Below are 18,255 nucleotides of genomic sequence, written 5' to 3' on the forward strand. Positions count from 1 at the left end.
ATACCCCCCCTCTGAAGATTACTGGGAGGAAGAAGGTGCTATTATTCCCATTTTACAGACACAAGGGTGGCATCCTTGGATGTTTGCTTCCCCAAGGCAAGAAGCAGTAGCACACCCTGTGCTGCTGCTACTTGTCCCCAGGGAACGCCTGCCCTATGCGCCCTCTGGCACATGGCAAGTTACCCCGGGTGGGTAGGGAAGACTGAAGCCAGCACTGGGCTGACCCCAATAGCCTTAGCTGGGGTCCTGGGGGCTTCCTGGCGCTGCAGCAACAGCAATCCTTTCACTCGGAGCCTGGCCGGCAGCTGGAGCATGGCTCCAGCCACCCAGGCTCTGGTTTTGGGCAGTGCATACTGCCACCACATGCGCCATTTTTTTTCCACGTTTTTTTTTACCCTGGGATCTCCCAGAGTCAAAAACCACCCCTCCCTGCACTACTACTTTGCAGTATGGAGAACAGCTGAATGTGTGGTATGTGGTGCCACAGACGTGTCTGCAGTGCTACATACCGCACTGCCATGCTTATCTTGACACGGCCAAGATGGTGGAATGATTTGTCCCACATTACACTGGAAGCACATGACAGCAGGAAATTGAACCTGCATCTCCAAGTTGACACCTTAACCACTGAACGATCCCTTGTCTCCTGTGGCCACCATGAGATCTTAAAACATGCAGTTATTATTGCACTTTGTTTTAGAATTAAAGAAAAAACAGACTTGAAATGAATGGTGTACATGAGCCACAGAAAGAAATGTTCAGAATGCAATTTCTTCCAGCTTTCACTCCCACAAGTAGTGAAATAATGCTCTGAGAACAAGTCACACACAAGTTAAAGCAAGTCGAGCTAAGACTATCATCCATAACATTTACTTTGTGCAACAACAAAGAAATCTCTGCAAATCTAAATTACTCAGAGGGAAAGAATGACTTGCTGAACTAATGTCATCCTAACACTGGTATCAACAATTATCTATCCCATTATCTGTCTTGATTATTTCCAAAGATTCATTTCTCTCCCTTAGGATTAATTTCTCTCTGAAACTAGCCATACCTTGATCACATTTTGGCCCAGCATATCCAGGGTAACAGTCACAAGTAAATGATTCCCATTCATCAATACACTTGCCATGAACACCACAGGACAGTGCCCCAGCCCTTTGACACATTCCATCAGTCAGAGCACAGCCAGGAGCACTGTTTAAAGACTCTGCAGGGTTCTCCAAATCATACACCTAAGAAAGGACAAGAAAGAACGAACCACCACCTGAAGCAGCTTTAGTCAGCAAAGTTATCCCACCAAACTATTTTCTTACAGCCTGACCTTGCTGTCAATGATGACATTCCGTATACAGCCAACAAATCCTTTGAAGTGCCTTTGTAAATCATGGGACAAACTCTTAACTCCACCCAGCTGTAGGGGTTGGTGAACACTGAGAAATCTTCCATTGTTGGGGAGATAGGGAAGAAAAAAGAATTAGTGGTACACAACTCAGATTAAGAGCATGCTGATCTGATCCTTTACTTTCTTTTTCTTTTCTGCAGTTTTGTTGTCATCTTGTTTTGTTTTTACCTTGCAGTTCCTGGAGTCTCTTCTGAAACTTCACAGGCTGATGAATCTATCTGAGATATTTCCTTAAGATCATTGTCCTTGTCTTCAAGTGTAACATTTATGCAGTGGTCAAGAATCAGCTGCACTTTCTAAATGGAAATTGCATTGCATTAAAATTATTGTATTTTTTTAAATTATAGATTTGATTCCACCTATCAGAACAGGTCAGTGCCATTAATTATAAATTACAATGCAAGAAAATCTACTAAATAAAACCAAGTTTTTACCTGAAGATCTCAGAGTTCGACACAGGTGCACAATTACACATCAGGATTCTTATTTTATAAAGGAGGAATCAGGTATAGCAGGTTTGATACTTCACTGTGCTCAAGTAGGGAAACTAAATCACAGCTGCCAGCCCCAGCATAAAAACTAAAACCAGGATGCAATGGAGTAGAGTGGAATCTCATTTCTTCTCTCCCCTCAGGCTATGCCATATCTGCAGCTCTTGACATGCCCCCCACCTTTTCTTACAGGCAGTTCTAGCACCACAGGTAAGGAGCAATCTCTATGATTAGCAGAGATTCCTCCTACACAAAAGAGGAAGGAATGATATCTTTGGCCTCTTTAATTTTGCTTCTTGTTGCATAAGCACCATAAAAATCGAGCTGGTGGATCAGAAAAATTAAGGAATTTGCCCTCAGGACTTGGACAGACATATCAATATGTAATGCTACCAGAACAAGGTGCTACCAGGGTGTGCACATGTGCACAGCCTCCTGGCTGGAGCACTACAAAAGTTGCCTCAAAGGTGAGCTCTCCAGCTGGGTGGCAATAGGGGCCCACTCCTTTACTCTCCTCACCTCAAAGAAGCCTGTCAATGAGGCAGCCTCTCTACTGCAGCTGCCTGCAGCTCTTGCTATCATAGCAGCCTAATCACCTCTTGCAGCCCAACCTGCTGTTGCCACTCTGGTGCAGAGCAGGGCAGCCATGGCTCTGTAATAGCTGCCAGCTGCTCTCCTTTGTTCCCCAGTTAGAAGGGGGAAGGAGATTGGAGCGCTGGGATGCAGGAGGTCCTAAAGACCCTCTGTAGTGCTACATGAAATTGTCCACATATTTATTGCATGTAATGCTACAGAATGGCAGCAATACAAAGCAGTTTCTGCTTGAAACAGGAACTTTTTAATGGTGGATCCACCATACTACAAACAGCCTAAACATAAGTACACTAGCTTTCTACAGCTCTATAAGGGCACTTATAGATTACAAAAGAAACGTGTATCCAAGACCCATCGGTCAGCCACTTGAGAAAATGTCTGGAATTTGGCTGGTCAAATTACCACAATCCTAGGCCCTAATCGCAAGCCAATGTTCCCTCCACAACAAGTGGGGTGGAAAACCAAACTAATAAATTGTGCACATTGATAATATGGTGATGAGGTAACCAGAAAAGTACTTTGACAGACCAGCTGCTTATTGGAGGAATCTTGAATATATACAAGTTCTATATTTCATGAATATATATCAGATATCTGAACTCAAGTTTTGTAGGATTAGTTGTATGTACACTTGCCTTTCCATTGCTTAAAACTTTTATATTATGCCAGCGACGATCTGCAACATTAACTTTCTTTGACAGCTGCAGGAAAAGCACCCCAGAGCCATGACTCAGAGTTAGTGATGGGACACCACCAGAGAGCTCTAAAAGGAAATAATGTTACTGAATAAGTCTTTTCCTGTACAAAAGCCAACCGCATCACTATTAATATCCTAGTGAACTAGCAAACTAAACATAAATTTAAAAATAACTTTAGCCCTTGAATGAGGTACAGATTAAGCTATCCCATATACCTTGCATCTTTTAAAACCGTGTTTTTCTCTAATATCTGTACCATTAACTAATGCCAGGAACAATCATAAAAAATGAACATACTGAAGTATTAGTTGGCTGTTTTGCATTTTCATTGTTTTCTAAGGACATTTCCTTAAGAAGGCATTCAAAAATTATAAATACAAGTACAGTAAGTGGAGGCCTAAGTTCCTCTCTCTCTCTCACACCCTTCCCATGCCAAAAATATTTTTAACCTAATGCAATGAAATCCTCCACTTCTCCAGATTGCACATTTGCTACTGGTCCATTGTACAACAGAAGGCCATCTGCCACTTCAGTAATGAACTCCAAAGAGATACGGCTGTCAAAGCAAGGCTTGATGGGAGGGAACCAGGCATAACCATGCCCTCTGAAGGTATGTTTTGTCTGCTGGCATTCAGGTCCATGAAAATTTGGAGGGCATTTACATCTGTAAAAAGAAAGGAAAAGAAAATAAATTTGTTTCTTCCATCCCCAGCATGAAAACTTGGAATACCACCCCTTAGGGAAGAAAAAATACTTATTGCAGAGCAGAAGTCCTCTATTTGCACTTTGGTGATTCATAATCAGCCTTGTCTCTGGTGATTAGTAGTATATCTTCCACATCATAAAATGTTCGTTGCTCACTTATTTTACAAGTGCAATTTAGTTTTAGCTAACAGTTCACATTTTGTCCACATAACAATCTTATTAACTGGAATATTCTTAAACCAAGGCAATATGTAAAACCACTGTTTACTGTCAAGTGAAGAGAGATTTTTGGCTAGTTAGCATGATAGTGGTTTAATGCAGTAATCCTGCACACATGCTGAACTTTATACTAATATATATGGAAACAGTTATCTTTTCTGGACAGTTTATGGTCTAAACAGGCAAATCAGAAAAGGGATATAGAAAAGGGATTAAATTTAGAAACAGTGATTAGGATGATGACGGTTACATTTTGGTAATACCACTAGGATTTCAAACTATTTTGTTTATATCAGTGCTCTTCAATCTTTTTCCCTGGCAAGCCAGACTGGCAGGTGCCTGGTCTGTCCACAGGCCAGATCCAGCCAGTGGTTCCAGTCTGGTGCCCAAGGCAGGCATGGCAGGTGCCAACAGGTCATGCAGAGGGGGTCAGAGGGCAGGCCACCTACAATGCAGCCTTACAGGGAAAGGAGCTTGATCGAGCTCCATGGGGGGTAGGGGGCATGGCTGGGCCCAACCCAGGCCCCACAGAGAGAGAAGAGGGTGTGCTGCAGCCCTGCAGAGGGAAGGGAATGTAGCTTGGCTCTGCAGGAGGAAGGAGGCATGACCTGGTCCCAATCTGGCCCTGTGGGGAGGGAAAGGGGCATGACTAAGCCCCATGAGAGGGATTGGAGGTCCAGAACTGGAAGTGGCCCCATGGGGGAGCGGGGTGTAGCACACACTGATCAGCCATGCAGGGGTTTGGGAGGGGGGAAGGTTAATGGCCACCACTCCCCCACTATCAAATTTCTGGACCCAGGGGGAGCCCCGTGGGCCAGATGCAATGGTTCAGCAAGCTGCATTTCGCTTGTGGGCCAGAAGTTGAGCACCCCTAATTTATATTACTAAAACATCGCTGGAAAAGGCTTTTTGATAGTGTGTAAGAGATTTAGGCAGGGATGAAGAATGATGGGAACATAGATTATGGCAAGTGGGAAGAGGGAAAGTGTAGAAGAGAGGTAGAAATGGTAAAGGAAGGGTCAAGACTAATTGGGCGAAAGAAGAGCATCTTTCATACTTCACAAATTTCTGTATGCTCTAGCACGTACGGTAGAAGAGACAAGTGGGCAAAGGGAGAACCCATCACCAAGGAAGACATGGAAAATTAGGGTAAAAAAATGTCCCAAGATTAATTCTCAAAGCTGAATGAACGAGAATGGCAGGAAGCTCTGAAGAGTCTCTATGTTCCCCTTTACTAAGATATACTGTGTTTAATGCAACTGAGCAGTATACTGGCACCTGTTTAGAACTGTACCATGGACAAGGCTTTTACAATTTCTGTTTAACATGGAACAAAGTGTTCCTCAACCAGCATGCTGCGAGAACCTGCCAGGGGTGCCACAATGCCAGCACCACCACCACTGCTGCCAGGTGAAGCTGTGAAGCATGCCTCAATTTTCAAAAGGCAGGTCAGAGCTGAACTGAGAAGTAGCTGCAGCAAAAAACTATGCTTGCCTGAATTACAATATGCAGCTCTTGCTGGTTCAGCTCTAACGTGCCTCCTGAAAAATGAGGTGTGTGGTGATAGTGACCATGCCCTGGCACCCCTTGGCTGGCCCCCCTCTTCCCTCCTAGGCCTCATGTGTTCTTTTGCCTAGACCCTGTTGCTCCTACCCCCTCAGCGCTTTTCATGTGTTGTGCATGCAGCTCAGCACCTTGTTGCTGCCGCCTGGGTGTTCCTGGATTCTGTTCATTAGGGCCACAATACTGGAGTTGGGGGGTGGGGGGCAGGGAGAAGGGGAAGGGAAGGGAAGGGAAGGGCAGAATTGTTCTGGGTTATCTAAGGGAAGAAATTGGGCCAGTGGTTCCCAATCTCCATTAGTGACCTGGAGCCATGTGTAGGGAGTCTGCTGCTGCACTGGAATTAGATCATGTGTTCAGTCAGACAGAACTAGGGAAGCACTCCCTGCCAGCTGCCTGAAGGAGTGAATAAGGTATAATTATAATTTCTATAATCCATGAATAATATACTAGTTAATAATAAAAACAATGTTTATAATATAATATTCATATCAGCTCCTAATGGGGTTCTGCTAAATTCTGAAAATTTTTAGAGGAGTGCCTTGGATCTGAAAAAGTTGAGAACCGCTGATATACAAAGGGGAAATTAAGGTAAGAACTATTGGGTAGTTGCTGCTGCCTTTCCATTGTAGGGATGGCTACAGTCAAGTGTCGGTGGGGAGGGTAGAAGTAGCAAAGCAGGTGTGAAATGCACACACATTCTTGGGCCTCCCTGCAATGAAAAAACTGTCACACATTTGAAGGTATCACTTCCTCATCTTCCAAGTTTGCCATTATGCTGTAGATGAAGACTGGTCACCCCGCTCCCATGCCCAACATAAAAAAATAAAAAAGCAGAAATAGAGTTTGTCATTGATGTGCTATGCAACTAGTTAAACCAACTAATAAAATACATTTAGATCACACAGAATATGCATTTCTTGCACTTTGACACCACAGAGGGGAGCAGGGGGGACAGATCAGTAGTGAACGTAAGTACCTTCTAGAAAGGTGAGACGTCTTTGCTTTTGTAACAGGGAGCCAGAGGACTCCTGTTACTTTAAGACAGTGGTTTTCAACGTTTTTTACTTGCAGATCCCTAAAAAATTTCAAATGTAGGTGTGAACCCCTTTGGAAATTTTGACTGAAGGTACAGATCCCATTGAATTTTAAGTATGGTATTCACATACTTTTGATTAATCAGGAGTCATAAGTTGCGGACCTCTTAGAAATGATCTGTGGACCCCCATAGGGTCCATAGACCACAGGTTGAAAACCACTGATCTAGAATAATACCTGAAAGGCATGGGCATGGTTGTAGGGGCAGAAGGCGGCCACAAATAGTGTTTAAGGCAACTGGTGCCCTGGAGCACTGACAGGGCCAAGGGGTGCCCCACATAGGGCACTGAAGAACAGGACTAGGGGTCAGCTGGGTACAGGTGGGACTCACTTGTCAAGGCAGGCTAGGGTTGCTTAGGGACCCTGGGGCAGCCTCCCTTCTACAACAGAAAAACAATTCCATTGAGGCGTGGCAGGAACAGGAAAAGGGAGGGTACACTGGGAGATGGGTGAGGCAGGAACCATGTGGCCACCAAGGGGCATCATGGTCACTCCTGGGGCATGGTCCTGCTTTATTCTGAGCTTGCAAACACAGCAGCCAGTACAAGATGAGATGTGCTTTAACAATATACATCCACACATCCTTCCTACAATTGACTTAGAAGTATGTGCCATGGAAAACTTTACTAACCTGTAACCCAAGTCAGTGTCTATACATGTGCCACCATTAAAGCATGGGTTTGTCCAGTATGCAGAACAAGAGAGATGCTGGCTCTCCCGAGCAGCACAGATGCACAAGGCACTAGTCAGGACTGTAATAGACACCAGCGAGATATTTCCAGCAGTAGTGATAGTGGGTACACGGCTGTAATTGTATGTGCTGACACAGCCAGTGCTGCGAGTGCAATTTGCAGTCTTGCACTCATCTACACCAACCTGTGTGATGTTCATGTTCAAGATGTTTTGCAGCTGTAGAAGAAAGTTTGTTTTATTGATATCATTTTTCACTGAGAAGCTCAGTACTTCTAAGTGTCAGAATTACAGTCTTGGAAAACTGCCTCTTAACTATTAATCCAAAAGAGAGGTGGGTCCTCCCCTCCTTGCCGCTTTTTCCTATATTAGCCTTAAGACTAAGACAATAGCATATTAAAAAAGTAGACACACTAATGTTTTTTTTCAGGGACTCAAACAAGGTAGGAGAGAATTACATTTAGGCCCCTACACCTAAGTTTGGCACCTAACACATAGCATGGTGTCTGCAATTAAAGTCACTTTAATTGCAGCAATAACTGGAGATTTAGGTAAACATCTAAACCACTTTAAAAACAAAACAAAAAAGAGAACTCCCACATTTCTCTAAAAGAACAAGGTTATTCTGCTTTCTGATCAGAGAAAGATGAAATGTTTGACTAAACATTGGAGTTCCAGTTACAGAGCCTTTCAATAGAGAGACAAAAGTGGGGGGGAGAGAAATATCAAGAATTATGCACACCCCACTTTTGGACTATGTCATAGCCTCTGCAGAAGGAGCTGTATATTCTGAAGATTGGAATATTCTGAAGATCCTATAGGAAATTCAATAGCCTAAGGGTAAAAATTTTCAATGTTGTGTGCCTAAATTTAAACCACAGGTCTCAAACTCATTTGGTCCTGTGGGCCAGATCAGGCCCATAGACTGGCCCTGTGTGCAGCATGCATGCCAGCCCTGGTGTTGTGCACTATATGCAGTATGCAATGCATGCGCAGCCACAGCCCCACATGCCATATGCACTGCATGTGGCGTGCAGGGCCAGCTCATGGGCCCAATACAGATTGGCTACAAATCGGGTATGCAGGGCTGGTCTGGTGCAGGTGCCACATGTGCACAAGGTTAAGTTCTGCACACCACATGGAGCGTACAGAGCTGGGGCTGGCACATGCTGCATGAAGTGAGTGAGGTTGGTTTGAGATCCACAGGCCAGGTCATAGGGCTCTGCTGACTGGATCTGGCTTGCAAGACATATTTTTTGACATCTCTGTTAACAGTTAAATGAGAGTCCAATATTCAGACATTTCTCCTAGAGTCTACACATCAGAAAATTAGATAATTTCTATTTGGATGCTAAATGTGATCTTAAGACAAAATTTCCAAGCATGCATATTTGAAATTTTTAGCCAAAGTGCCAGAGAAATACATTTAATTTAGGAGAGTCAAATATTGCAACGTACAGCTTGGTACTTCCCACCTCCCAAATCACTGATGATTCAAAGGAAACATTACACTAGGTAAGAGGTATCAGATTTTAATAGATGCAGTAAGAATCAGAAGTTCATGAAAAGGGAAACAAATCACATACCTGTGCTTTAAACACTGCCACATAACCATTAAGTTTCTCTGCTTTATAATATGACGGCCCACAAAATGCAAACCAAATATCAACCCCCTGGGTTTGACCTGGGACATTCAAGACACTAAAAATATGAATGTTTTCAAGTTGGGCCGGGATGATTTCTGAAAGAAACTTCTTCATCTGGTTGTATTTACTCTCTCTCCCAGAATACTGAGATATAAAGTCCTCTGCAGTGATACCTGTAACCAAATGCAAAAATACAACACTTTTACATCTTTGAGGTTAAAAAATAAATCTAACGTGTGATTATGAACTGGAAGCAGCAGAGATCCAGAGCAGCTATATTTACATAACTGATTCTATAACCTTCTTTGACACACTGGGTGCAATTACACATGCTATTAAGGCAACATAATAAACTCCGAAGCAGTTTGCAACAGAGTTAACTGCTCCTGGGCACAGTGTGTACACATGCACCCAGGACAGCAGCAATTAGAACTAGGGTGGAGCAGCCACAGGCTGGCAGAGCTCTGGGAGCCAGCCCTGGGTTCTGGGTGGTGGAGGGGCTGGCAGAAGCCAGAGATTTGGTCCCCACCTGGCTGGGCTAACTGGATGTAATTTGCGCCCTGCAGTCACTGTCTCTACAAGTCTTTGATTGCAGTTAATTACTTTTCCATAAGAGTTAATTTACTGCACCCTAATACTAGTGCGTGTGTGGATGATGACACTTGACTTAGTCAACTCTGCAGTAAAGTGCATGTGTAGATGAGCCTTTCTTCTTTGCACTCTAGAATTTTTTATACTGGTGTCAGAACTGTTGTCATGAGGCTCATATTTTTACTTGCCATTTCTTTCTCTCTAACGCAGTAACAAGTTTAGAATTATTGTACTTTACACAAAGATTTGAATCACTTGGGAGCTGAGGTTTGAGGAGAGTTGCTTGAATAAATTCTATTTGACATATAAATACTTTGTCATCTTATCTTTGATGTCAGACTAACACTTACTGCAGTGTCTTCTAATTCCTGTTTTGCATAGAATACATGCTGAAGGAGGAAGATAGAGCAAGTGTACACATAAACATGCATTTTCAAATCTCTGTAAAGAGAATAGTAAAGGCTAAAGAGGACAAGCCTAACATTAGGATTTAAAAATTGTAGTGGGTGCTGACAGAGGTGATAATTGTTATGCAATCACCCCCTTGAAAGCATTCTACAGCCGTGCTTTGACAGAAGTTGTACAACAAATTAACCCTTATTTAATAAGGGTTCAGATGAAGGCATTCCAAAGTGGAGCACCTTCATTAACTAATTTTTGTCCCTGCACATGAGCAGAGCTGGGCTGTCCATAGGGTGGGAGGGGGGTAAGGAGGAGAGGGAGCTCTGGTCTGGGGTTTTCCAAGGTTTCACTGAAGATGGGGGAGGCAGGCAGGTGGATTGGAGCCCCCCATCTTTCATCCTGCAGACAGCACTGGAGCTGGGGGAGGGGAGCCTCTTTCTCCCTTGGATTGGCTCCAAAGTGGAGCTTGATTCCTCCCTCCCCCCACAAACAGCTAATGCCTGTTGGGTCGGGTGTGGGAGAGGGGGTCATTGTAACTCACAGAACTTTCTGTGAAGCACCATAAGTTACAGCAGGGAGCTGCCCGTCTGTCAGCGCCCAGTATCAATACAAACAGGGCAGATTTCAAAGTGAAAATGCCAAAGACATTACACTACATTATTTACCTTGTATTCGTATAGATCCAGCATTATGGAAAGACTCATCTTTGATCTCATTTACAACCACCCGTACTGTTGAGACCACATCTGGCCAGATGTCATCAGTAACTTTCACTCTTACATTGTATGTTCCTACTGGGATACCTTCTTCAATACTCAGCAACCCTGAGTTATCATCAAGGATAAAGTACCTGCAATAGAAGTTATGAGAAAGGAAAAAGGTAAACAGAAAGATAATGTCCTATAGGCTTGCTCTGAACAAAGATTAAGACTTCCAAAACCTGTCTACATTAGCCTGACCACTGTGACCATCAGCAACAGGGCTATACAAATAGAAACGATTATACAAAGATTAAATAAAAAAATCTAGAGGAGGATTATTTGGTCCACTTTGTTCTGGAGAGAATTCCCATACCAAAGCTACTGAACTAATAGATCCCCCCCACTCACTCCTGGTACAGAAGGGGAGTGAGGAGTCAGAATGGAGTAGAACTCCAATACATTTATCCATCATTGATTTAAGGTTGTAAAAGACTCATTAGAGACACGAGATAAAGCAGACCCTCTGCTTTTGCTGGGCAGCACACAATTACACAGTTACAACCACTTCCTTGCAAATCAGTGCAAATTCTTATGCTAAAGTACAGTTTACCTCCATCCAAACAGTTAAACAGCACTGGTCCAAGTCACCTATACACCTGTACATTTGCACAAATCCCATCAGCCTAGTACAAAACCTCCCAGTGAAGACAAAGCTTCACAAAACAAGCAGTGGCACTGAAACATTGTTTCTTCAGTTAAGAAGAGATGAGAAAGCCATTTGTGAATTATTTCTCTTATGTGGTCTACTGATACTAGCACTGGATAGGACTTTAATCAGAGATTTAGCATTCTGGCTTGTTAATTAGGCACATACATAAGCCCAAGGCCCTAGTCTTAAACCTATATGATCTGCTGTCAACAGCTGCCAATCAAAATCCTGATCTCTGTTTTCAGAAACTTGCTCCCTAAGCCACAGAGGTATTTTGGGTAGTATTCAAGTTACTCCTCCCAAACAAATTTTGACATTGCAGCCACTATCCTTCTAGAAAAGATGAAAGATCTTCCACTTCTCTGAATACATCAACACGTAGCATGACTTCTGCTTGTTGAAACTATGAAAAGTGCTCTTCTCTTCAAGGGAAGAACATTTCATCTCTGCAAATGCTGGACCAGGATGCAACAGAAAAGACTGAATTTGGAGCATACAGTGTGAGAAGGCATTTGGAGAACTGCATATAAGCACTATATACACACTGAATGGAAGTCTATATACTGTGGCACTTTTGCTCTTTAAAAAAACAACAAAAAAAGTTTAGAACCTTACATTTTTTTAAATGTTTTAAAACTCATTTCATCAAGTTTATATGCCTTTTAAATACCTTGATGTTTTTTCTTCAAAGTGATACGTCTTGTGATCCCAGTCATCTTCATCTGGTGCACTGATCTGGCCCAGCACTATTGTGGGTAGATTACCTGAAATAATTAAATATACAAGTGACGTAACTACAAGTTTCTCGCATTTATACATATGCGTGAATGCATGCTTGCCATAAAAACAAACATAAAATTATAATGTTAGTGGGTTATCTTAAATTTAAAAATCTCCATATAAGTATTTGTGACAATTCTGGAATAGACCTGTAATAATTTCTGAATACCCTATGTTGATGTGGCTGTTTGCTATATGACACCATTGATTATCATCTCAACAGGAGGTTGTCTCAGAAAACAGGCAAGAAGAAAATGATAAGTCACCTTAAGCAAATACTTCTAAAAATTGTTAGAGGACAATGTCAGAACCATTAGTCTTGATTATTTAGCCTTAGTTTCCAGCCAACCTAAAATAAACTAGTTTCAGAATGACAGGAAAAGGTCTGTTAATCAGAATAATGATTGAACTCTGAAGTAAAAGTAAGCCTTTTTTCAAAAGAGAGTGTGTTTTTTTGGGAAACTAGACCAAGGCAGAAAACCCCTGGGCTGGCGCAGGGATATTGAAAGAAGTTAGGCTTACTTATGTTACCTTCAAGAGATGATAAGAATTTATAAAGATACAAAAAATATAGACAGCATTATTTTAAAATTCTCTCTAAAAGCTCCACTCCTACTAGAGGGTACATGTGTTTTAATAAGAATGTTTTGGTCTCTATGCAGTGCTGGTCACAAAATCCCATAATTAAGTCACATGTATTCAAACTCAGTTGGACCTGTAGGCAAGAATGGTGGATACACAGGTTCCACCAATTCTTCCTGAGGGATCCTTTGAGTGGGGTGCACTCTGAGACTCAAGAGGGGCCATATACAGTGCCTGCCTGACCACCTGCCTAGCACACCATGATGTTCTGCCTCCTTGCCAGACTGCATCCTGCACTCCTGCCTGCCTGCAGCTGCACTGCTGACTTGTGGGAGGGGCACCAAAATACATGTTCTTTGAGGACTCCATTTTCCCTAAGGCTGGCTCTGGGTGACAGTATTTAGTTGACAAACATGTTTTGCATATAAGACAGTGTTCTATAGTGATGTGCAATTCCTGCAAAATCCAAATAAGACAGACAACATGAAGGGCAAAAAACTGTCCTTACTCTGCTGCACATCGTGGATCTTTTTTTAAATAGGTGTAAGACAAAATTTCAGAGCTGACAAAGCAGAACAATTTTGTTTCTGAAAAGGTTTCCAAATTAATTGGAACTAATATTCCAATATTCCACTTTCCCAGAGTAGGAACAAAGTTTCTTGGTGATTGCTAAAGACAACAGAGGCATTGTGGGCAAACAGCAGCCACCCACATTACATCAAATCAACCCAAATTGTAAGGCCCCATTAAAAAGCAAAAAACAACCCCCCAGTATTTATCTACTACAGGGCATTATCTATTTATAAACACTTCATAATCTGCCCTGATCAAATATACTAGCTATTTGGGATACTATGGAACCATCAGGTGTAAGGCAGGAATGAGCTGAGGACATCTGCATCTCACACCAGTTTCTCTTGATCTGAATGAAACACTGTGAAACAAGCTTCAAATCAAATACCGTTGTAGCTGTAAATGAGGAATTCCACATGGCCAGCAGAATGAGGATGATCATTTTGGTCCCCAATATTAATTGCTAGTGTGTTGGTTGAGCTCATAGGTGGGGCCCCACTGTCTGTGATCAGGATTGGAAGGTAAAACACTTTCTGTTCTTCCCTGTCAAAGGTACGCAATGCAGTAAGCAAAGCGCTTCCATTGTGGAAATCGTGCAAGTTAAAGAGATCTACGTTGCCTAAATCATTGAGTAGGTGAAAGGAGAAAGGTGGTCCATTAGTTGCAGTGTCTCTGTCTTTAGCATATAACAAGGTGGAAGTTTCATTCATTTGGACAATTTGTGGAGGAGCAGCGTTTTCCCAAATCACTGGGTTGTATTGGGCCTCAAACTCTGGCTCATTGTCATTTACATCCTGCAGAGCCACAAAGACAGTGGCACTGCCAGTCAGTGCAGGCTGTCCCATATCAGTGGCAGTGATTACAAGGTGGTACTGTGGCATGGCCTCATGATCCAGCAATCCTTCAACCACAACCCAACCATCATAATTCACGGAGAATTGCCCACTTGGGTCAGAACTGTCTAACAAGTGATAAGAGAACCTTCCATTGAGTCCAGAATCTAAATCAACAGCAGAAACTTGGACAACTCTGGTACCAAGAGCTACATTCTCAGCAAGAGCAGCCACTTCATAGAACTGGGGATAAAAGGCAGGTGCATGGTCATTGGAATCCTCCACGTACACCACACAGTAAGCAGTGCTGAAGAAGTTCACGTCTTCAACTTTCAGAGTCAAATTGAACACCTTCTCATAAGGCTTCTCAAAGTCTATCTGTTTCCTCAGTCGAATAGTCCCATGCCTGTTGATCTTATCAGTCTCTATGGAAAATTTATTATCAACATCTCCATCAAGAATACTGAAATTCACCACAGCATTTTCTCCCTCATCTCTGTCCATAGCAGATACCACTGTGATCTTTGTGTTGACACTTGTATTCTCAGAGACGAAAGCCATGTACAGCCTTTGTGTAAAGACTGGAGCATGGTCATTGATATCAGATACCAAAATGGTGGCAGTACCTGTCCCAGCAAGTCCACCACCATCTTTTGCTTCAACTACCACAAGGTATTTGTCTTCTTTCTCCCGGTCTAGAGATCCGAGCACAGTGTAGATTGTGCCTGTATCTGGGTTGACTGAAAACAAGTTGAGGTTTATTTCATTTTGGACATTTTGAGTAATTCTGTAAGTTAGCACTGCATTCAATCCCATTTTAGGGTCATCGAGGTCTATAGCAGTCATGTCCATTACAGCAGTGTCTGCTGGGGAGCCTTCAGGAACATGACCCACAAAACAGCCATCTGACATGCAAAGAAAAAGAGGTGGGTTGTCATTCACATCACTCACTTCTATGATAACATCTGTAAAGCCAGTCAGACCCTCCCCATTTTCATCTGTAGCAAGAACAAGAAAGTGCCATATGGATTGCTTCTCACGGTCTAGCTTCTTATTGGCATGGATCTCTCCCGTGTACTCATTAATACTGAACTTGCTGTTGGCCCCCTGTCCATGCAGTGTGTAGCAGAGGGCACTCTGGTCAGCTTCTTGATCAGGGTCAGTTGCCAAAACCTAAAACAAACCACAGCATGCATGTGCAAGTATGTGAGAGGGAAAGAATAGAAACTTACTGTATCTTTAGTGAGGGCAGCTGGTACTATGCAGGCCTAATAAAGAACATGAATGTGCAATTTAACTGTTAAAGCAAACATCTATTGGTTTGAGTCATTGTGGTCAGGGATCCTTTCAGTGAAGATTATGGCTGGATTACAGAAGTAAACTGATAGTGCATGTTCTCTACAGACTAGTGCATTGGGGAAGGAGGACAAAAATCTACAGGAAAAGTTAGGTAGCAGTAGTAGTAGTGGAACAATGGAGCAAGTGTATGTAGTAAACCAGTACCAGATGGGATACAGGAGCAGACAGGAGAAGGTTAGCAAGTGCCTAGATCCTTTTCTCCCCAGGCCTGAGACCACTACATACATATTTTTGGCACTTCCAGTCTCCCCCAGCACTCTAGGATAGTAAAGAACTTCACACATACTAAGGAATTAACCCTCAACACCTGTGAAGTAGGTGCGCTTCTTCATTTTACAGAGGGAGAAGTCAAAGCACATAGCAAGTGGAAGTGATTTGGCCCAGGGTAACAAAAGGAAGTCTGTCACAGCTGGGAAGAGAAATGAGAAGATATTGACCTGTACAGTAACTGGAGTTCTTTGACATGGCTTGTCATATGTGCATTCTTTTCTTGGTGCACAGAGCTCATGTCCCAAAGACATTTTGTCCTACAGTATTTAAGTAGTGCAAAACCCCCTTAAGAGTTAGTGCATCTCAGACTGATGACAGAATGTACTAACAATGTCTCAGTCTTCTGAACCACCAAAAGTCCAAGTGGATAGAATACAGAGGCAGAGGGGACAGAGGAGTAGGTTGCAAAACATGTATTGTTCATATGCACCTTTAACAATCTCAGTTCCCATACAAGTAAGAAACTTCTCGTCCTCCAGGCAATTGATTTAACTGGTCTCTCATCTTGCAAGAGTGGAAGCTATATAAAGACAGTTGCAGGATCTCCGAATTTGGAGAACAATACCTGCAGCCCCACCTTGCTGACTGCAGCATCTGACCAGTAAGTCAGGGGTTGTATACTGCCTTTTGAACAGGCACAAATATTTCAGGTAGAGTGAATTAATTAGCCATGTTAGTCTGAAGTCAGGGCAAGTTGACACCTGAGGACTATCTGGTTCAGGGAGGCATGAGCCTTTGTAGGTGAATGAAACATAGCATCTAACCAATTAAGCTGTCACCTATGAAAGCTCATGCCTCCTGAACCAGTTAGTTTCTAAGGTGCCACTTCAGAGTTCACCGAGATGAATGCATTTCTAAAGAAAGCAGCTGATGTTGTTTGAGCTCTGGCTGTAGGTAGTTCTAGCTTGGCTGACTTCAGGAGGTAGAAAAAGGATTTTCTACATGCAAACTGATTTACCTTGAGAACCATTATCGGCAGATCTGAAAGTTCCTCCTTGACACTGCCATGGTACTCATTCTGTCTGAAGACTGGAGCTTCATCATTATTATTGATTACATTGATGACAATGAGTGTGTGGTTCTCCCACTTGCCATCTGAAGCCACAAGCCGGAGCTCATAGCGTTGCTCTTGCTCATAGTCAAGGTGTTCAGCAATGAAGATTGTTCCCACTTCAGGTTCTACATCAAAAGCTCCTTTTGTGTTCCCTGATGTAATCTGGTATCTTATTTTGGCATTTGCCCCTAGACGAAATAGCAAATATGTAATTACTACTACATACAATTCCATACTGTAAGCTACCTCTTAGAGCATAGTTAATGAGAGTAATTTTCAAGCATGTTAAAATCAACAAAATGAAACAAAGAAGTTACTTAATCGTAGACCAAATAGTCTATTCATTTGCTGTTGAAAAATGTAAAGTGTTATTAAATGCTAGAAGCCATTTTGTTTAATATATTTTCTACACTGAACTCAAATGTCTGTTGTGACTGTTCCTTCACTTATTTTTGCCACTAGGTAGTGCTCAAATATCAAAAACCCTCAGTAAGGTTTAAAAGAAAATATTTCAGAAAAAAAGGATTCTTTTTTACCATCCTAATATTTGCTTTTGATGGTTGCAAAATGCTTGGAAAAGTTAACAAAATTTACGTGCTTCACAAGATAAGCTACTTTTCATTTGAAACAAGACAAACCATCACCATCCTACATCCTGCCTCCCCCCCACCCCCACAAAAAAAAGATGTATTAAAATTCATTTCACTTCCATTTGAGGTAGGGTAAACAAAATTCACACAGCATGTTTTAATATGAATATAATTTTTATTTGTGTGTTGCACATGTACACATGCACATACACACACTCATGCTATCAGTAGGAGGAAAAAACAATTTTCAATGTTTTAAGTTTACCACTTTTTATCCATGTTACTGAAATGACAGGACCAGCTATTGACAGACTCTGAGAAAAAGAAAGGACTATATTCCAAATACCATATTTACTTTCAGTCAGCAAGATGAGATTGCAGGCATTTCAAATACTGTACCATATTTAGTCACATACTACATATGCCTTTTTCCTAAAAAAAATTAAAAACAATCAGCATTAAAAAATGGTATGTTTAAGCTAGGAATCTGATTTCCTTCACCAGACACTGTACTATAAGATGGCTGACAGCTTCTCTCCATCTGCCAGGAAGCAGGGCAGGGTAGGGGCACTGTCCAGTATTAACTTTTTCACAGCTGCTCTCAAACTGGCACCAGTTTTTGGCAAGTTTATCCCATAACAAGGATATGGATATGTCGCAGAGCACTGAGGTGCCCTGCTCCTAAAGAGGGGAAACTGCTAGGGA

General features: G+C 42.3%; 1 protein-coding gene across 1 annotated transcript in view; it reads right to left on the bottom strand.

Annotated features, from left to right (window-relative positions):
• LOC102374051 (neural-cadherin-like) overlaps positions 1–18,255 on the bottom strand; it is a 77,360-nt gene that overhangs the window by 13,514 nt on the left and 45,591 nt on the right. The window contains exons 17-27 of the mRNA XM_025199421.1: positions 16,865–17,148; positions 13,833–15,450; positions 12,180–12,273; positions 10,765–10,949; positions 9,047–9,279; positions 7,402–7,679; positions 3,638–3,852; positions 3,126–3,253; positions 1,574–1,701; positions 1,325–1,442; positions 1,055–1,235 (exon numbers count right to left, since the gene is read on the bottom strand). Coding sequence (XP_025055206.1) covers positions 1,055–1,235; positions 1,325–1,442; positions 1,574–1,701; positions 3,126–3,253; positions 3,638–3,852; positions 7,402–7,679; positions 9,047–9,279; positions 10,765–10,949; positions 12,180–12,273; positions 13,833–15,450; positions 16,865–17,148 — 3,462 coding nt within the window. The remainder of the gene's footprint in view (positions 1–1,054; positions 1,236–1,324; positions 1,443–1,573; positions 1,702–3,125; positions 3,254–3,637; positions 3,853–7,401; positions 7,680–9,046; positions 9,280–10,764; positions 10,950–12,179; positions 12,274–13,832; positions 15,451–16,864; positions 17,149–18,255) is intronic.

Source organism: Alligator sinensis, unplaced genomic scaffold, assembly GCF_000455745.1.
Source record: "Alligator sinensis unplaced genomic scaffold, ASM45574v1 scaffold273_1, whole genome shotgun sequence".
NCBI lineage: Eukaryota > Metazoa > Chordata > Crocodylia > Alligatoridae > Alligator > Alligator sinensis.